This window comes from Anguilla anguilla, chromosome 7 (assembly GCF_013347855.1).
Source record: "Anguilla anguilla isolate fAngAng1 chromosome 7, fAngAng1.pri, whole genome shotgun sequence".
NCBI lineage: Eukaryota > Metazoa > Chordata > Actinopteri > Anguilliformes > Anguillidae > Anguilla > Anguilla anguilla.
This window is the reverse complement of record NC_049207.1, coordinates 6,290,315-6,312,186: the sequence shown is the minus strand read 5'-3', so window position 1 is coordinate 6,312,186 and position 21,872 is coordinate 6,290,315. Positions and strand designations below refer to the sequence as shown.

The 21,872-nt window shown below is 42.9% G+C and overlaps 1 protein-coding gene across 2 annotated transcripts in view; it reads left to right on the top strand.

Annotated features, from left to right (window-relative positions):
- tmcc3 (transmembrane and coiled-coil domain family 3) overlaps positions 1 to 21,872 on the top strand; it is a 47,668-nt gene that overhangs the window by 6,395 nt on the left and 19,401 nt on the right. The window contains exon 1 of one of the 2 annotated variants that reach the window (XM_035426047.1): positions 14,640 to 14,856. The exons of the other annotated variant lie outside the window; for it this stretch is intronic. Within the exon in view, the coding sequence (XP_035281938.1) occupies positions 14,785 to 14,856 (72 nt within the window). The 5' untranslated portion in view covers positions 14,640 to 14,784. Of the gene's footprint in view, positions 1 to 14,639; positions 14,857 to 21,872 lie in introns of those variants that run through there. 2 annotated transcript variants of the gene reach the window in all.

Genomic DNA, 21,872 nt, shown 5'->3' with positions numbered 1-21,872 from the left:
AAGCTCCTCTCAAACCACTAGAGGCCTATTAGACCCCACAACACTGACCACCTATTAAGCCGTGAAACTTGCAGTGAGAAAAGAAGTACCTGGTGGGTTGGCTTTGCATGCTTTGTAATCATCTGCCCTCCTGAACTGATGGCGGAGGATCCAGTAATGATTGCTGATATACAACTGGCCATTCCAGATTGGGATGGAAAAAAAAAAAAAAACTGTTGCAGTTACTTGTAAATGAAAGTTAAGGAGCAGTGTTAACTTTGAAAAAGTGTGGCAAAGGTCATGTTATTGTGACATCACAGATGCTGAACTTATGCTGCTTGCTTGCTAATTTCAGGGTGTTTCATCACTGTTGCCGCGCTACAAACACGCTTTGATGCGGCACACGTTGTGCTGGTGAGCATGATGTGTATGTGCGTAAATCTCTGAGAGAATCTAACGCCTGGAGGAACCTCCACACAGCTTGATACCAGTCAGAATTAATTGTGATGTCACACTGCCTTTGAGGCAGCCTATACCAAGATGAATTCTTAGAATGGACCCTGTCTGTATCTATTCACGGATGTTCTGCAGCCTTTTTCGAGTTTTATGAGCTTTCTGGTGACTGTTCAGTGAACTACTGGTTAGTGGTTAGGCTTAAATGTCAAAGAACTTGAATAGAACATTCCGCAGATGTGGTATTTGCACAATTTCCAAACTTAGGCAGATGCCACAAGTTTATTAATCCTAACAAGTTTAAAAATTCAAATATTGAATTTAAAAGCATGGAAGTGTGAAAGGAAATACCAGCAAGAAATACAAGATGCAACCCTAGTAACCCCACACTATCACGGTCAAAATCCCCGCACCTATCCAGGCCCCACCAACCCCCACCTGGGCAGAATATTGCACGCGTTTGTCCTGTATTTGGAGGGAGGGAAGGTTGGAACCCCCCTGTGCTGCTACGTTTTCCTCTCTGAGGGGTGCAGCGCGAGACGAGACCGTGACCAGCAGACCGAACGTGACCGAAATCGGCTGACCGTCCCGGTGAACGCTCCTGCGCGCACACCCGTTATCCCCCCCTCATAAATCATTCACCCGCGTCCAATCGCCTGAGCCGTCGGGTGGGGAGGGTTTTTTTTCAGTCACGCTCAGCAGGAACCTCTGAATCATTCATAAATAATACAGGAGCAGCATGGCTCTTGTCGCCATCAGAGGTGAGAAGGTGTGTTTGTTCTGGGCTACTGTCTGTGAAAGTGAAAGAAATAAGAATTCGGAAAGAATTACCTGTGACATCACAGTGCTGGCATTTAGCCAACATTCTTATCGTGAACGACTTATGCACAACTTTTGCATTTTTGCATAGCATTCATTTATGCGGCTGGATATTTACTGAAGCAATCCAGTTGCTCAAGGGTGCAATGGCAGTGTCCTGTCTGGAAATCAAACCTGCAGCCTTTGGGTTACAAGCCAAGTTCCTTACCCATTATACCACACTGCCACAGTGCTTGCTTCAAATCCTGTTGATGACCACGCTAAAGCAAGGCTTGAAGCTTCATGTGAAAATACTCCACTGTATGCCAGTCAACTAATCGAAGGACAGGGTGAGACGATGGAATAGTAGCCTTTGAAATATGTTTAATTTATGATCCATTTCCCATTTTTCACAACACGGAAACGATAAACTTTGCAAAAGTATGGTTATGAAGGATGTGAATTTATGAGGCCTATTTCTTCCAAACCTTTTGTAGAGGGTCTGCATCTTGCAAAATATATGGGTCAATGTAGCAGTGCTACTAAACCTTGGAGCGATATTATATAATATTGGAGAATTTCCCCTGGAACTCCTTTTTATTTCTTGTTCATTTTACTGACTCAACTGTAGTCATTAATCAGAAGTGCCGTCATTGCACTGTACTTTATTTGAGGTAAACATTCCCTTTGCTTGCATCTTGTAAAAAGTTTCTCTGATATCAGCAAACAAGGCTACCACATAGAGTTTTATGTTTCTTAGCAACTGCTCTCTTTCAACCCACACTGTCCCCGCTGTTCCTGTGATGGTCCGGGTCACTCCTCTCTAAAAGCCCTGTCTAAACCTAGCAGATGTACACAAATAGCAATCTGTCTCACTCCTCAAATTTTTATCTAAAACTGGAGCGCGCAGGCTGCAATCAACTGTCTCGCTGTCTCCAACAAAATGACTTCCTTGACCCCAACCAATCAGGTTTGCCCCTAGTGTCCCCCCAAGGCTTGGTGTTTGGTCCTCTCCTCTATTGGGGGCGACATAGTTCAGGAGGTAAGAGTGGTTGTCTGGCAGTCGGAGGGTTGTCGGTTCGATCCCCCGCCCTGGGCGTGTCGAAGTGTCCCTGAGCAAGACACCTAACCCCTAATTGCTCCCAACAAGCTGATTGGTACCTTGCATGGCAGCCCTTCACCATTGGTGTGTGTGTGTGAATGTGTGAATGAGAGGCATCAATTGTAAAGCGCTTTGGATAAAAGCACTATATAAATGCAGTCCATTTACCATATTCTCTTTGAATCGCTTTCTCCAATTACCTCTGCTTAAAGCACGTTGTGTCATTGCTATGCTAATGACACAACTCTTTTTCTACCTGGAACACCCACGTTCAGAACACATATACCCGCATGCCTGACATTGACATTGCTGCCTGGATGTACGGGCATGACCTGAAGCTAACTCTGGGAAAGACAGCTGCTCTTCCTGTTCTTCCTGAAAGTCATGTGCTAGCACTGCCATCTTGTCCCCTTGCCTCAGTCCATCTTGCAACGCATCACAGATGGACAGTTTTTTTTTGTTTTTTTTACAGTGGTGTGGGGTCATCACTAACCTCCAGCTGTTCAATCATGATGAAACCTTTGAAGTGTAGAATGTAAACACTGTCATCCAAGTACATTCAACAGCTTTGTTTGCTGTTGCAGTCACAAGTTGTTATGAAGATAGTTGATAGGAACTGTTTGGGCGTCCGCACGAGTGTTTTGCCACCATAGGACTACTCTGTCGGCCATAACGCCCCTGTTGCGTTCCTGTCCTTGCTGGTTGGGATTACCGTATCACAGGCAACTGGTGGTCCTATCTCAGCAGCCCATGACCATTCCTCATGGCCTGTCTTGGTTCCGATACACCACCGGGCCCGAAGGAGAAACTGACCTCATCGGGAGCCGTGATCGCACTTTACGTCAATCTAGACCTCCTGCCACTCGGCCACCATGACACCTCTGCTAGGTCCTGATGTGTGTTCCTTTCCTCACTCTCTGTGGTGGCTGTGCGATAATGGCCGCTAGAGCTGCCAATCAACACTTTGTTCATTTCTCGGATCTCTTGTTTTAAAACCCCAATCTGCTGATGAGTGTCTTGTCTAACCTCTTGACATTGTGTTTGACCTCTGTGTTCGTTTGAGTGGGTTACCTGCTGCTCTGATTATGAATGAACCCGATGTAAGTTTGACAAATTAGAACAACGACAAATATCTGATGATGGTTGTGCAAGAACTTTCCTTTTAGTTTGTGCACTTAGGTGGGGTCTTTTCTCATCAAAGCTTAGACTTGAAGGATCCTCAGTAACTGGTGCTGTAGATTCTGTAGACTACTGCCACTGATGATATTAAGTAACTCATTAAACAGAATGGTGTGTAATACGGCTCAAACGTCTATGTTGCCCTTTTCAAGTACCCTGTATTCTTAGGAATGGCTGAATTATCATACTTTACTCAGGCAATACTTTTTTACTTAGTTCCCCCTTGGCTCATTGTGGCTCTGGAAGAAAACCAATCTATTGATTGAGAACAATCTAAATGACATTGCTTAACATAATATTAATATCATCTGCTTGCAGAAGCAGTTTTCCAGATGGATTAGCCCAGAGTAATTGCGTTTCAAAGGGTTTTTTTTTTTAAACATTGTCCTCAAATCGTTATTTGGGTTATGAGAAGAATTAAGCGGCTATAAAAAATATGCTGTTATGTAATGCATTTAATGGATCAAATTCCACTTCTGCTTCTATGGTTTATGAGCTGCAGGAAGTAATTTACCGCTCGCATGAATGAATGACAGGTGAATGAATTATCTTTCATGCACAACGTGCCAATGTGATACCGTGCGCCACTGAAAGATATGCAACACTTCAAACTCACCTGCCAAAATTGATTTATCATTTGGCATCCGTAGGTGGTCTCTGTGTATCCGTTCCCTACCTGTCACATCCATTTCAGCTGCAGTGTCACATCAGCCCGCCCCCCCCCTCCTTTGTGACATCACTCAGCCCCTCCTCCCTCTGACAGGGTGTCCTGAGGTAACCAAGAACCAAGAACGAAGGAGCAGAGGGAGTAGGCTAACATTACACGGAAAGTCAAAAACCTTTAAATCCTTGCAGCCAGCTCAGTTCAGTGAGGACAACATTTATATTAAATATATAAATAACAACCTATCAACCAGGGAACAAGATAGATTTACCTTGCTAAATGGGAGAAATATATATGTTTTTAAACTCAGTACCTAGAAGCACACCCAAACAACAGTTGGAGGCTGGGGTGGTGGAGGGTAAGTGCAATTTTGTGAGCAGCAAAGAGAGAAGTATGCAAAAAGCAGCACAGGAGAGGTCTGATTGTCGATTTAAAAAAATGTAGTGATGTGTGCATGCTACTGGAAGTGTGTATTAAATTTAATATGGAAGACATTCCCACAAATCTGTGTTCAGTCACAAAAAAATCAACTTTCACTGCCCAGTAATGGCTTTTAAGTTTGATGCATGAAAAACATAGCATATTCCGTAGAATCTTTATATACAACATTTGGCAGCGATTAACACAGTGGTGAGCAATGCATTTCTTTCAACATTATGCTGACTGTGGGCAGGCTGTTTCACTTAAAATATTTAATGCATACAAACATTTGTGTGAATCATACTTAGTAGGTTGCAGGATGTAATTTTCATAATGTTCTATTTGTCGAACTCGCAGAAAATAAGCACGGTGCATTCATCCAAACCCAACATAAAAATGTAGCTCAAAAGACTTGCGATATTGCCCTAAAAATTCATAATTCAGTATAAATAATCCTTCGAGGAGAGGTGGCTTTTTCGGAAATGGTTTTCAGGCTAAATGAGAAAAAAAACAGTGAAATGAAATAACAGTACCTTTGGTCCCCGGCTGCCTAAAAATGGTAATAAAACAAAAAACAGACAGTGGTGTTCCTGCACTGGCTCCAGCAGTGCTTTAACCCAGTTCATTTCACGATTAAAAAAAAAACCTTGAGGGACAGTAATGAATTCACAATAGAACCTTAGTAATGACATAAATAGTCTCTGTTGTTCTCCCTCTCAATCAATAGACCACTGCAGTGCATTGTTTTAGCGAGCCGTATTTCTTTTTTTTACGACTGAATTTGGCCCGGCCTACCCCAACCGGGCTCGAACTCTCTACAGCGCTGAACGAGGAGACGGGCCTGAGACGGGGGCCCCAACACGCCGGAAAACTTTACCCATTCAGCGATATTCACGTCCCGTCACGCTGGGTGGGAACAAAAGGGGGGGTCCGTTGGGACGCGTAAAGAATGAGAGTCCCCCCCCCCCCCCCCCCCCCAATCAATCGGGGCCCTTTTTTCTCTTTTAGAAACTTCAGCGGTGAATAGAGCGGGGGAATCTGGCAACCGCTCCAGATCAGTAATTCTTCTTCCCCGGTGTAAAACACACCCTGGACCTCGTGTTAAAAGACTCATAAATCAGGAGCCGAGAAAGAAAGAAAGAGAGGAAATGGACCCGGAGGAGAGGACTGTGATTGGAGAAGAAGAAAGAAATAAATAAATAAATAAATAAATGGATCACAAGATTTAATCAAGTTGACGCCATTTTGCTCAGAATGTAGTCTGTGGGAAGTAATGGGAGGGGGTAATTATCTCCAAAGCAAAGACGGTAAAGCCTAAGTCAGCTGCGGTGCATTGTGCTCTGATTGAAAAGGGCGATGCCATTTTCTCTAAAATAACAATTTTCAACGAGTCTTGAAACGTATGAAAAGAAACGTCTCGTGTTTGGGTATCAGTGAATTACTCTAGCCATATGCGTTGCGTACATTAGCTGGGTATGCTTGACTTATTGGCTTAAAGCTCAAGCTCTACAAAGAACAAGGCCTCGGCAATGAAACACAGAGCCTGTAGAAATTTGAACCAAAATGAGCCAACGACAGTGTGATCAGTTATGCACTGACATAAAGGTCTTCAATACATTTCAGAAAGGGATGCCAGAAGATCAAATCAATTTGCCTTGCCGATGGAGAGAAACAGCAAGCGGACGTTGATTTATGGCTTTTCTTTTTTTCGTGCCAGAGAACTGGGCTGAGCGAGTGAAGGGACTGAGTGTTCGTGGCCGCCATTGTGGCTCAAAAAACAGATGTGCTGTTGATTACTCTGGGACCTGGAGCCGAGCTGTGGCCCCTTTGCTCTTGCACTCCTGACACGTACATGACAGAATGCTGGAGCGGAAAGTGCTGGGAAGGGTTTTAAAGGGGCTTGGCTACGCATACGACACAGCCTGGTCAAAATCTTTATAAATGGAATGAAACTGTGAAGATTTGCTGAGGGAAACGGCTAATTCCAAGAGATATACTGCATGCGACACAAGAAAATCTGCACTAGAGACAGAGGGACACTAGAGACGCTGAGCCAGATACAACTCGGGCTGAGAGAGAGAGAGAGAGAGCGCAATAGATAGAGAAAGAGAGATAGATCGATAGAGGGAGAGAGAGCGAGAGAGAGAGAGAGAGAGAGAGAGACTTGGAGCATAAATTAGACTGAAGAGGAAACAGCAGAAGGGAAATATCAGGGTGAAAGAGGAGGGAAGAGAGGGAGTCCGGTTAGAATTAGAATGAGTTTGTTAGAAACAGAGAAAGAGAGCAAGAGAAGGCTGAGACTGAGAGTCCAAGCGAGAGGGTTAGTAATGCAAAATGAAAAAGGCGAAAGATGCTCAACATGTCATTGAGCAGAGGTCCTGACCCTTATCCAGAAAGGGCCCGTGTGGGTGCAGGCTTTTGTTCCAGTCAATCAGTTACACGCCTGATTCTGAAGGTCCTTAGCAAAGACTCCAGTGGTTGATCAGTAGAATCAGGCGTGTAACTGCTTGACTGGAACAAAGGCCTGTACCCTTTCTGGATAAGATTAAGGACCCTTGTCACAGAGAAAAAAAACATTTAAGACTGTAGCACCAGTTTATCCATGCTAATACCCCTTTGAAGTTTGCAGTGACTATTGCGGAATCTCAGCATGTACATATGATAATGAGATCTCCTCACTCTGGTACCACAGGTGCTCATGAGTGGCAGTTCAATTTCTGGCAAGACGAAAATATTTCACCTGAACTGTTATGGCTTCAGGTTTCACGAGCCAAGCCAAGCCAAGCCAGGCATGCAAGATGGGTTGTCAACAGCCAGCAAAATAAACATAATTCAACACTGTAATGTGCTGGTAGCTGTTTACGGGAAGCTGCGTCCTGTAACACCACCAACACTGTGCAAGAGTTTGCAGAAAACCTAACGAAGAAAAAACACAAAATAATACAAGCACAATGCATAAGCGCACATATAACAAAGGGAAATGTCTAGGAGGTTAACGTGTATTTTACCCTTCTGCAGAGCCGTATCAGGATAAATAATGGATTGTGTAATTGCTTGGGAAAGCAATATGTGGGTCGCTTGGTAAAAACATTTACGTTCTGCTCGTTACAAACTGGGGAAATGGAGAGGTTGAGCACACTCATAGTTTTATTCACCGTAACTCAAACTATATCCTGAGGGGATGACGCATAGCCTACTACTGCTGTGTCACAACAGCGCTACTCTTGTTTATGAATTCCAGAAGAGTTCTAGGCATCGCATAACAAAATGCTACTTCTTCGGTATTGGAGTGTACAAAACCATATTTAAAGTGGGACATTATCATAGGCTGGACTAAATAATTGTCTGGGTGATAAGGAGGCATAGATAAGAACACACATACTTTTCATTGGAAAACCAAACGAGAGCGCAAATTGGAATGCTTTCCGGGATCAGATAACATAGGTGGTGAAGAACACTGTCTGCAGTTGCGAGGAACTCAAAACACGGGCGCGGGGGTAATTTAAGGACCTAATGATGTCAAAAGCTGCCGACTGTGCGCTGCAGCTAAATCAATGGCCCGTGTGGAGTTTCGTGATTTCTGTAGAGACCGGTGAGAGATTACATCAGATCGTTCCTAATGACAACAACAAGACAAAGTATTACCCCCTGATTACTTGAAGGGTAATAGCATTTGTCTTTTTGTTGTCATTAGTACACAGAGTCAAATCTCTTTGGCTGCTGGGAAGTAGTTAGAAAACACACTCTCTACAGCACACTCCAGAACAATTTGGACTTGGCTATATAGTTTCTATGCACCGTTAGGCACAGCTAGGTTGAGATTTTTTGTGTTTAAATTTTCCCCTCAGCCCGCCACATTCAATAAAACAAACAGGTTTTACATGTTCGACAAGTCAGTGCGCTCTCACCACAAGAGCTGGAAAAGGATGACAATGCCAGCCCATTGTTGGCATTGTTTGCCAATATTGTTGTGTGCCTTAAGACAGAAACAAACGGGATACCATTTTACTGGAGCATACTGCAGTATTATTAATGTGTCGGAATAACTTGCTAAATCTTCATGTCCATCACAACAAAGCATAGACCTGCACTGGTTGTTATGCTAAACACAACATAAGGTGATAAATAATTCCTCATTTGATGTTTATACCATTTTTCTTTTTTATATAGGCTATTCAAGCGATGTAACCATCTTGTGAATAGTTTTTAAATGAAAAAACAATATTTGTACTTGTGGATCGCAAACTATTTAGAAGATAAAATGTTTTTTTTTTAAATTGAATATCTATATATGTAACATGCCTTATTATTTTTTTGCCATTATATTGGTCCTTTTTTGGCTGCAATAAGCTTTCAATCAGAGCATGAATCTCAGCCAGGAGACTGCGTATTTCTCTCATTCGGAGGTGCTAAACAAGGTTCAGAATGTGTATAAAGCTTCAGTCATCACATGGTCACAATCGTAAACATGCCAATTCAGAAGATCCCAGACGGTGCTCGGTGGGTGCCAAGGGTGGAACTGCATTTCATTTATTTTTTCTATACCAGCAGAGTGGTTAGCCAGATAGCTAATATTACTACAGAACAACAGGTTTGTTTTGGTTTGATTTAACCGCATACGCTGTCAAAGAAGAATAGCGAGCATTACTGTAGATTGAACCCCGCCCCCAAATTCAGTGCATTTGATTGGATCCCGCCCACGAGCTTGTCCACACTCTCTTTGTGTTTACTGCAGTGAGGCTGATTATGTGAATGGAACTTGAATAACAGATAACAGAACGGCCCTCTTGCTCAATTTATAATGCTTTGGTGACATTCCACGCAACAGCAACATCAGCGCTGTGGATGACTGTTTTGGGCCAGAAACAGTTTTTTGCAGATGGAGGAATTCATTTAGACAAGCTTTGGTTGGTAGCCATTGAACAGTTGATTGAAATCACCCGGCCTATTGCAATAACAGAGCTATTAAGGACTTCCGGAAGAGAAGGGCCTCAGACAAAACAGTGAACCAGACCCTGAGAGCCAGTTTATGATGGAGAGGGAGACAGCTTTTCACAAGATAACTATTCATTTAATTTACTGTCAATGAGTCAACTATATTCAAAGTCCTGATTCACATTACCCTAGACCTTGACGTCGACCCTTGGACATCTGGCATTTTCCATCACCAAACAAGCTGTCTATTATGAGCGTCAAATAATAAATAAATAAATTCTCATTATGTTATGAGTCAAACCAGCTGACATCTGTAAGAGCTAATATATGTATCTTGTGGAGCCAGCTTCTGTATTGTGTTTTTTCCAGTGAGCTTGATTGGTAAACTCAATTCCTCCTTTCATAAGTCACAGGGTGACATTATTGGATTTGGTCTTTGGACTGACAGGAATTAAAAATTCTATATTCTTGGGATGAGTAGTTTTTTTTTTTTTTTTTTTTTACAAGCATGTAATTAGCTTGTGTGGTATTTCCTTTTGCCATCACTTGATATTTTTTACTCGTTTAATTGGGTTCAAATGCACATTATATAGCTATTAGGCTCAAAAGTGCTGGCGACATAAGTATCTTGTATTTGATTAATTTGCTGTCTAGGGAAGGAACTCAATCTTGTTTGAGCAGCTTGGCTGTAATGAGTCCATTAAATACACCGAATGCAGCTCCTGCTGAACAGAAAGCACACTGAGTGAAGAGCAGGCTTATGAGAGATGGACATATATCTGAATACAAACGCACATCACACCGCATGCATTAATTAACGAGGGGGCAGTGTCCCCTTGATCAATGTAGGAGAGCAAAAAAGGCCAAAATCAGTTTCCTCAATGAAATTGAATACAAAGGGGCAAAGCCAGGGATCTGGAGAAGAAAGCTGTGTAAAGCTGAGCCTGCCCGCTGTAGCAGGAGTAGAACTATCCGAAGAGAAACAAACATCCACAGTACGGTTCACTATACGGTGCCTTTTCATCACAGGGAACCGGCTGGAATGTAACTGCCAACAACGTAATGAAATGGGACTCTCTGAACACCTCATAGCCGAAATCGGCCGGTTGTAAGTTGAGTAGACGACCTGCGTTCGCCTTCGAGCGTCCCGTTTACCTCAGCGAGTCAGCCGTGTCGTGCGTAGTCACGATCATTAATCAGATAGGTGTACATGTCGTTATGTTCGCCATCTCTTATTCATTCATCATCGCGTCTCACGCTGTGTTTCCGATCCGCGTTCGGCTGTTCGGATCTCGTGCTACATTTTAGCCTACTTGAGCAATCTGATCAGATAGCTACACAACGCCGCCAGGTACATGGGGCTAAAATGTACTCTAAAAAGTCTAAACACTTCTCTAACACTGCTGGTTTAACACTGAACATTTTGCTGTGTAGGCTACACATTAACACACCCAGATGCATACATCTTCTACCATTTTACATGACACTCTATCTATAGGAACCAAATGAACTGCGATCTTTCTAATAACAGTTAGTAATTATACTACATTCAGGTTAGGTGTTAGTAATTATACAACATTCAGTTTCACTCCTAGCTGCTGCTACTCTTATTTTACTCTAGAGTGTGCTGGCTCTTTGGCCTCACAGAGCATGAAATTAAATACAAGGGCATAGTGCCCGGGCCGGGGTCTAGGGCAGTGAACCATGGCAGGCTATGTTTATGGCTACAGTGGCTGCTGAATGCTTTTTTAATCCAGCTAAGCAGCTACATGTGTCCTGTGCTATATCTGAAAAAAAAAAACCGATTTCAATCACTCATCACTCTCTTTAATAGTTAGTCTCCTTAGCTCGTATAAAACATTTCCAGAGTGTTCAGCCAGCTGTCATGTTGCGGCAACACTATCACATTACAGCGCCGTCACAGAACTTTTTATGGGAATGAAAGGCTAGCTTGGTGCCCTCATATGTGATCCACATTAATAAAGCAGCCTGGCGGAAATCCCCCGCTCAGTGTTTTACAGACTTAATTTGGCCTTTTACAAAACCCCAAAGCCAATTATGGGCGCGTCAAACTGACCCAGAAGGTTGTTAGCTTGAGAGAGGCAGCCGAGAGTACGCCGAACACGTGTTTTTACACAGTTTTGACTGCAGTCGTATTTTCATAATTTGGTATAATGCCGACTCCCTGTCTTAAAGGAAATTAGAGAACAGTAGGAAGACACCAATGGAAAGTTTGTTTAGAAGTGGTGAACACCAGAACACCAGTTTCCGTCAGCTTGGTGTGTCTTTTGTAAGTGCAATGCCAATGTTCTCTGCAGTTCATTTTCAAATACTCTGACCTTTTCCTGAAAATATAACTTAGAGCCATTTTATGATTAAATGCCAAATTATTGTTTTAAGCAAGCAGAATAATATACCATTGCTTTCTTTGGGGGATCATGTACAGGGGTTTTGTAATGAGCACAATAAATGTTCTGTGTAGGCCTGTCTATTAACATGCATAATGTCAAGACTATAAACAAGAGCAATAAAATGAGCTCATTGAGGTCACAAGTCACAATAAGATGTAAAATTGAAGTGACATGCAATCTACATCCGCAAATAATGCAGCAACTCAGATATGTGTAACTGTAATTTGTGTAAATTTTCCCTACAGAGAGTCTCATATTTACAGTAACAGTTTCTCAGAAAAAGATGACAAGAGGTTCAGACAAATGGACGTAATTATGTGAATAAAACAAGGACAGGCACAAAATGATTCGCATCATTAATCTGTATTATGAAGGCGTATCGGTCATATACTACAATGTTGGTGTGTGACAAGAAATGTGCGACTTTTCTTAATTTCTTCGTTGGTAAAAACAATGGTATTCGTACGATCTTTAAAAATGTATAATACAGAGAAACTAGGTGTTTTAAATATTAATGTGCTGTTCTATTCTTAGAAACTATTGAAAAGTATCTGATGTCTTCATCACTGATTGTGCATTCAGGACCAACAGGATTTTGTTTTTCTTGCTCCATAATAATAAATAATTTACATTAAAAAATAAAAATGATGAGATGTTCTTTAGTTAAGCATGTGATAAAAGTTATTATTATTGCAGCTATATTGAACATACATTATGCAAGTATACGCCGTTAAATGAGTAAGCAAAAGTAATTTGGGTTGGTGGGGTAGTAAAAATATTGTCCACAAGACACATTTCTGTAGCACAAAACCAAACCGTAATGTGACTTTTCCAGAACATTGCAGCAACGTTATGCTGTAATCAATGTCGCAGCAGTACTGCAAGAACATCAACCAGGAAGAATCTGGTTGCAGGCTGCTAAACAGAGAAATGGAGGCATTCGTTTACTCTGTCCCTGCTATTTCAGCTAGCAGCGTAGTGTACTTTCAGTGAGTTTCTTAAATCTCTCTCTCACCCTGTTTGTCAGACCTGACTCAGCTGTTTGCTGATTTTGCTAATCTACCATCGATTTCTGTGTATCTGCAGGCTTTGTATTTAATTTGATCTCATAGTGGTCCTAACCTCTCCCCTCTCCTAATCTGCAGTGGTAGGTAGGCATTCTGAAGCTCTTAAAGTGTGTGAGACTAAAAAGAGATTGCATAGTTGCCAGGGCCATTTAAGATGTTACACATATCCAACTATTTTACTTGATATTGCGTTCTGTTGTTGCCATACTTTCATAAATGTATTTTTCACTAAAATAAACTCAGACTCAGACCAATGCACACAAATGCACAGGCGTGGGCATAAGCATGCAAAACAAAGCCTGCGTTGAACGGTAAAGTACTCGCCATCGCCTGTGCTCGTTAATAAAAAGGCATCAGAAGATGTTATTGCGCATATAGACTGTGTAGGGGAACAGAGGGAGACAATATAAGTGTGTCCTGTATCGGCCTGCAGTCATGCCATGGTGTAACAGGAGCCAGACTAATATGAACACGCCATAACAAAGCCATAGCGATAGTAGCAGATAGACCTGGAAAGTTAATGAAGGGTGAGGCCACTTCATTATTCATGAGAATGATCGGGCCCTGTGAAAGCCCAAAATACCTCCTGCATCTCACCTGCAAGCTGGGACTGGTCAGGCGACCTCCTTTCATCGCAGGCGATGGGAAAGGACAGTTAATCGAGGAAAAAGTGTCCATCATTCACCACAAAAGATTATTTACGGTCGTCTTCATGAGAAAACTGATGAATGGCTCTTCGACAAGGGTGAGTTTTTGAGCCTTTGAAACCATTGCAAAATAGGGCATTATGCTGTTGTGGTTATACCTGCAGGACTGGATGGTTCATTTGACTTGCTGGAGGACTTTGTCCTTCCTGTGCGAGTCTCGGAGCAAATTCAGAAAGGGGGCTAGCCTAGTGTGCGTTACATTACATCACACGGTTCACCTTGTACCATAAGCAGTCCTAATGAATCCTCATGAATCACTGGTCCTGGCTAGTCTGTGTTCATCGATTTCATATGCAGTGGGCTTACATCTCTATTAGTGGGGTGTAGCTAGTGGGTTTGATCCACTGAATGATATTTTCTGAAGTAATGTCTGGTTTATTATTGCAATAAGATGTGGAATATGCAAAAACACATTGACATTGAGCACCAATTAATATCTGGATATACACTTTGTAAAGTCTCACAGGGTCTGAAGATCACAAGGTAAATTGAAGTGTTTTTAGCAGGAGTTAGCCTCAAGTTCAACCCTCTAGACCACAGAACAGACTGCATTACATCCAAATCTGTGAAATTTAGCTGTTCCACTTGACATGCAGTCCTGTGGCCTAGAGGTTTAAACTGCAGCTAAGCACACTGCATCGCTCAAAATTGTATCCTGAATTGTTCTTTATGTTTATGTAATTGAACGATATATAATTGAATTCTAGAAAATAATAAGGTTTTATATATAAATACAAGTTTTGATATATATTATTATACAATAATAATAATAATAATAATAATAATAATAATAATTTCACTGTGAATCTAGGAAATATCGTATCATTTAGGAGAAGAAAGAGTTAACTAATCCACCCCCCCCCCCCCCCACCCATCACCAGAGCACAATGGGCGGGTTCAGCGCGCACATTGCGCTCGCAGCGTTTCTGCTTGAGAGCGGATTACTCCGAGGGACCGACAAAAATCTGTGAAAGAGTTGGGCAACAAATGGGACCACTCTTTTGAGGAACAACGTACCTGTCCCGATAACAATCTGAAGCACATCCCTGCGGACCGAATTGCGGGGACTATGCCCAGCGCCGATACCGCTCTGGATAAAACTTTGTGTGAAGTGAAGAAGTACTATCACAAAAACGAAATGGTAAATGCCGATCTTTCACGCACACTTGCATTTCGTGGCGTGTAGGGGTTCCATATGGCGAGATGACAGAGTCGCGGACACTGTAGAAGCGTCTGTATATGCAATGCATCGAAATAGCTACAATTTATCGGCGATCTGTTATTTGCAGATAGTAATGAATTAATAGTCATTCACGGAGGGAACCGCTTAGTAACACAGTTAAATTGGCATTATCTATTGTTACGAGATTAACACCGCTATGCAGCTAGTGTAGCAACGCTAATCAGAGAGCGAGTTTGTCGAACAACGCTCAATGTAGCCTACATGTAGCAGTTCAACGTGTCGTTTTTAAATAAAAAAAAAGTAGCACAGTTTTTAGTTTTTTGTGTAACATTAGTTTAGATAGCTGACTGTGCAGAGTGGGTGACTCTGTGGTTTGTTTAGACATGTTAAAGCACGCAACCATTAAATTTGAATAACTGACATAATTGTTTTTTTTCTTCAAACAGAGCTTTCACTTATTTTATTTTTCTTCAGCTATTTTTCAACAAAAGCCCGTTAAAAACATTCGTTTTTAAGGATAACGCATAGTTACGCAAGCGTTGAGGCAGTCAAAATATTTAAATGCACCCCTTAAATCAGCCATTCCGATACAAAATGGTCCTTTATGGTACAACCTAATTTTTGTGCTCTTGTTTAATTTAGTCATAAGGCAGGTAGCAATTTATAATAGATTTAAACCGTGAGTAAACATCGAAAGTTCACACCATTGAGGTATGAAATTAGTCGTCTTCCCCTCAGAAGACTTGTGTTTCTCCAGCCGATATGGCACGTAGCTACTTCGGTCTCGTTTCGGATTGTTGTAGTATGAGGTGTCAGATGCCTCCTACTTGTAGCAACAGCTCAATGACCACCGTGCAGCTGTGAAACTATGTAGTTTAACAAGGGTCTTTAAAATGTTTTGTGTGCTATTTTTTGACATAGTCCCAGTAGGCTAGGCTATATATCGCTAAAATTGAGCCCGGCGCCCAATCCCTCGGTTGGGAATATTTACGGCGTCCATGCAACGGGTAGTATTTTTAGTAAAATATGTGAAAGTTACTAAATTGCTTGTTATTCTGGACCAGAAACTCGGTGGTCTTGCTTACCAAGTAACGAAGCCTCGGGCTGCAGCAGACAGCGCGCGGAGACAGTGTGGAATGTAATAAGCTTGCTAAACACCGGTCTCGTAAATACGACAGAACAATGGATACGATCTCTTTGCAGGCATCTAGGAATAGAGTAATGCACCCTAACTCGACTTAAGCCTTCCAGGTCCACTTTTCGTCCACTTGACCCTGGTTTCTGCGTGGTCATGACAGAGCACGTAAATTCCTTACATGCTTTTAAGATTGCTGGCATGCATCATGTAATTAGTCAACTCATTGAGTGAAATTTGGCAGTTGATCTGTACTCATTTAGAATGCCCTGCGACGTCTTGGCGCACGCCAGAAGCATGCGCGAGGACGGGTCCAGTTTGGAAAGGCTGAGAGTGGAAGAGAAGGAGGAACAGGGTGAGAAACTCCGGAGGACAGGAGTCAAAACTTTGGTGACAGTAGAAAAAAAAAAGAGTACATCTTTTCAAGCATTTCTTCTTCTCTCGGGCTGAAAATGCTGTTGGGGGCCTCATTGTCCTTCTCCTAAATGAGCTGTTTACCTCTCATTTATCTATTTAACAATGATTAGACAGCCTAGGCAGAATATCTCTGAAAATATTGGCCGTTGTATTAATTCATCCTATTGTCTCCATTTGCTTGAACAATTGTCCAGTACTACCAGTGCTATGCTTCAAAGTGTGGAAACTAAAATGGCAATTTGAAACTAATGTCACCATTACTGAAAAGGATAGCCTAATCATGGATAGTTTTTGAGTAGTATTGTTTGCGGCCACAGTTGGAGAAAATTAATTCTATAGAATTTTTGGGGTAATATAGTTTTTTATGGTTTATTCACACCTGTTAGACACAAGTGCCTTTGCCCTCTTATGCCGTTGCTGCAATGCAATGGTCTAGCCACTACGTTGATAGCCAGCCAGAGTCTTTTACGCAGTCCCCGACAGGAAAACCTTCACTGACGACATCACTATTTAGACTTGAAGCGCACTGCCTTAATTAAGCATTTGCGTGGCCTCTCAGCTCTCCACTGCCTGCTGATGTTTCGTTAGAAGTTCTACGCATTTCCTCTTTACAGATTGTGAGGTTCTGTATTCTTTAGAGAGCATGTATTGATCGGGCTTTGCGGTGGAACTTGGATATGTTCTTGAGTCATGCAGCAAATTTGGATTCATAACAGGGAAAGACATGATATATTCTAAAGGCCGTAATATATAAATATATATATATATATATATATATATATATATATATATATATTTGGAGTTTTCATTTGGAAAATTGCACTGAAGTATTGAATTGTTAATTTCTGTAAAGAGCTACTTTGGCTGCGTATTATGGCAGGGCAATTTAACTGTGCTTATGAGCTATATAACTTTGAAGGCACTGTGACAACCTTTGATGCAATTTGGCATTTATTTCAACCCGCAGCTTTTAATCAAAATCCCAGTCATTTTATTCTGCATTGTCCTGGCCCCTCTTTCACCCCCTCTAAATGCATGCTTCTAAGTTCAAAGAAAAGAAAAAGGCTGATAGGGCTCGAGGTTTCAGGAGAGATGGGAACGTTATTTTTATCTCAATAGTCGTACCCAAGATTGTTGGGTTGCCTTTACAGCGGCGAGGTAATGATAGCTTTCAAAGACCCCTCCAGCTTATTTGTAATTTCAGAAAGGTTTTGTTGTCCCATGCCGAAGTGTGAGAGGTAGTAATTCTACAGTAAGAGGTGGTATTGCACAGCAGTCAAGCACAATTATAAGGGCTGCCTGAAGAGCATGGTTATTTCACACTTTTTTTCCAAGACTTACCTTTTTTGCTGTCAGTTTACAAACATGTGGGTGCAAGCCAGTGCCTGGTTGAAAGGATCTTTTAAGTGTGTTGCTGAGATATTTTGTTGGTAACGCTAGAGATCTCGCCAGTCTAGCAGAACCGTGCCCTCCATGTAGAAAGGCTTTTAAACGTCCCCGCAAACCACTGTGAATGTGTGTTTTTTTTTTTTTTTCTTTTTTTATTTCTGCGAGGCCAGGAGAGAAGAAAGAACAAGATCGCGAGCAAGACGAGGGTCAAATCACAATTTTTTACCGCTGAAGCAACAGGTCGGGGACATTCCTAGCGGCTGGCATTGTGGCCGACGTTCCGTGGTCCGCCGTTGTCATGGCAACCTGCAGGATTCTCTCTCGCTCCCCAGGTCCCAGTGCTGTTTGCTCCCTGGTTTTTTTTAAATTTTATTTGAATGCTGCCTAGGGTGGGTTTGATTTACTCCTTGAACCTTCCCCCCTGAAACTTTCTGAGGCTGGGGGAGCATGGGACACTGGCCTTGAGCTGTCAGCACAGACATCTTGGGGGGGGGGGGCTGGGGAATACATAGGGCAACCCACTGACCTGGGGGGTGGATTTATGTGTCTGTGCGGCTGGACCGGCGCTCCCTCATCTGCTCGCCGAGCTGCATGATGAGAGCGCGTGGGGTTGTGCCAAGCTGCCGGAGGTGGGATGGGGCGGGGGGGAGCAGTGGGGGGAGGGGGACTGCAGCGAAGGCTCGTAGACGGCGGGTTGAACTCCCAGAAGCCGTGGCGGCGGTGAGAACCTGTCAGGCGGCTCTCCGGCGGTGACCGGAGGCAGGAACGCGGGCGGCCGTGTCTGGGTCTGCGAGGATCAGCGTAGGCCAGCTGGAGGAGACGGCCGATGCGCAGACTTTCCTACACAACCGACAGCTGGGGGGACTGGCAGTTCACAGAGAACACCTGACTCCACCGACCAATTAATGCTCTCTTTGCTCAGGGGAGGCCGTCGGCTTCCTGGAGATTTACCCATAATCCCGTTTTGGGGGTGGTTTGGTGGTCAGAAGAGTTGCATTTTCCTGCGGTGACGTGGTCTTGTTAGAAGCTACATTGACGCTAGAAGCTACATTTGTTAGGCTAAGAGAAAATAAAAAAACGGGAAAAACATGATTTATGTCTTGCAGGAACACTTCAGAATAGTACTCGTTTTTGCTGCAGGTGTTCCCATTTACCAGCCTAAAGGTCACACGGAAAGTGTTAGTCGTGAGAAAGTTGAATTCTAAAAACTATTTATTTCCTCTTTTCAGCCACCTCTGCTTTTTCGGTCTCCGCCATTTTAAATCTGCACGTGTCAGCATCCCTGGAGTGGAGGGTTACGCTCCAGCAGTCGCAGTTGATCCTTGTTTCGGTACAAGGTTACCACGACCAAAAGCAAAAACCATCACAGCTCTCGAGTGACACGCAGGCGCTGGCTGTATTAATCTGCGTACATGTCCCACAGCCTTGATTGCCTTCTTTTAGCTTTGAGACAGTGGGCGAAGAAAGGAAGTGAAAAGCTAGAGTGTGGCTCGTCACTGAGACGGGTCCAATAGAAGTAGCTGGTGGAGTGCAGCCTTTTATTGTTCTTTAAGTGATGTGAAAGCTGGAGGATTAAGATTTAAAAGGCACTCTTGGAGTAGACTGGCTACGCAGCACAAAACGCCACTTCAGTCTGTATAATAAAACAGTAAGGAAAATTGAAGATAATGAGACAGCTTTGCACCCACTAGAACTTCGAACTGAACAAATTGCTGACATATAAACCTTTCATTTTCCATCACAGTCACTGCCATGTAGGCTGTCTAACATGGCTTTGATTCTCTGAACCTAAAGACAGATTTGTTTCCAGGTGTTGGCTTCCACATGCCAGACGGGTTTCAGCATGTTTTCTTAGTTAACTTTAACGCAAGTTTCGCAGATCCAGGATGAATGCAGTACTGCATATCCAGAAACAGTCAATTTACTCTGTTACTTTAGGATAAGGCCCAACTCTTTTGAACAGCTGTGGTTCTCAAGGGTTTTTTTCCCCCCAGCATGTTCTATGAGTCTCTATATTTCCAACACATTTAAGGACTATGAGGAAGATGGTTGAGGAGGTGTCCGGAGAAATCACCAGATTCGGTTTGGAGTGAAATTGTCTGGGAGTTTTAATGCGAGCTCGGGACGGGACTGCAAGTTCAGAGTTTTAGAGTTCTGCAGAGGATGCTAACCATCTCAGAGAGGACATAAGTTACCGGGAGCCTTTATAGGAAGCCTGTAAACGGATACTATTTAAATTATGCTTCTCTGGTTTCTCTGCACTGACAGGTACATTCATTATCTCCCGTGCTCCCCAGACTCGTTCAGGGCCTGGAGGGGTGGAGGATGGGGCCAAAAAAAAACAAAAAACAAAAACAATCTTGGGACAGAGTGTCCCTTAGTGAGGGATGGAAATGGGTAGAAAGGGGAGGGGAGCAGAAAGGGCATTGCCACAGAATTGCAATAATACTCCAGTGAGCTTAATACAATGAGACAGCAACGATGTGTCGTGGATTCAGTAAAGCGAGCATTCAACAAGTAATGTGAGTGTTAATGGTCCCTGCATAGGCCTGCATGTTTTGTGCGAGTGTTCACATTGTCCGTATAGATCAGTTTTATTGCAGATGGCCTCTGCCTGTCCTTTAGCCGTACCTTCGTGTGTGTGTAGGAATGCATGGAACGTGTAGCTTTTCCTGCACTCTTGGTGTCAAGGACCAGCACCTATCCTGCCAGGCCGGTCGGCTGAAGTGGAGATGCACATCAGAACGGCTGTCAGTCGTTGATATGAGCTCCAGCACGTGACATCGCGCGCGCGCATCACCAGATTATTTATGCGAGCGACGGGGATGAGCTGATAGGGTACCGTTCCGCACAAACGCACACACCCTGAGGTGCGTGATACCAGCACCTTTATGTGGTTGGTGGTTATTACTGAACACAGTGAGGTGTGAACGTAACTGGCTTGCTGTTGATGTTAGATAGCTTTCTGCGTTCTGGAGGGTGGGATGTTTGAAGGATGACAAGACAGTCAGGTGTTTTGTCTTTATTTGGTTGCAAGTCATAAAATACAAAACGTAGTCAGTGGTGCGTTGTGACAATTTTATTGTTTATAATACAAAAAAACAAATACATTTTAAATAGATTTCACTATTATACAGGTTACAGAACAATATAGAATGAACAGAAGATCAACAGTAACAGAATAATTAAATTATATTACACTTAATGATTCAAAATGAGGCTCTTAATTCAATAGAAAATACAATACAGTATCATAATGGCAATTTGCTCTGAATGGGTTATATTAACACGTGGATTCATATCTCTTCAAAATTGCATCCCACAGTAAATAAGTGTGTGTTTACAATGCTAATGGATGTGTGATCCAGACTGCTCGTTCACACAATGCGAAAGAGGCTGCACTTTTGTGCGTCATACGCTTCAACCAACGGATTATGAATGAGAAATATTGTTGAAAGGATTGTCACAAGACCATCTGCATACCTGGTCACATGGCTCCCCTGTGAAAGAAAACCAAAAAGGAATGAAAATATATCTCTGGCTAGCCAAGAGTGGTATAGCATCAGTTGGCTAGCTGACATTAGCTAACAGCTATCCCTCTGGATATTATCTACTTTTTACATGGGAATTAGACATCCTAGTATTACAGGAATTACCGGGTATGAATTAGATATTATTTAGTGCTCCACACAACAATTAGACGCATAGCAGATTGCATTTTACAACTTCCAGTTCCTCAAGCTGACTTTGCAAAGTGACCTTTGTGAGGAATGGCCTCCGGAGGCAGGGCCCTGCATCCAGTAGCTGTGGGTGCTCGAGCGCACAGGGCAGCTGGCCTCGGTGTGGGCACTTAGCTGCAGAAGGACAGGGCCCCTGAACAGCCTCTAAACATGTTCATGCACTAACCTAATGAATCTCCCGGCCTCTTTGTGTTGCATTTTAAGAGCGGGGAAAGCTGTGTTTCGCCACCCAGTGTCTCCTGGGCACGACACAAAGGTCCCATTGTGTGACGTGGGGGGTGCGCTCATCCCTC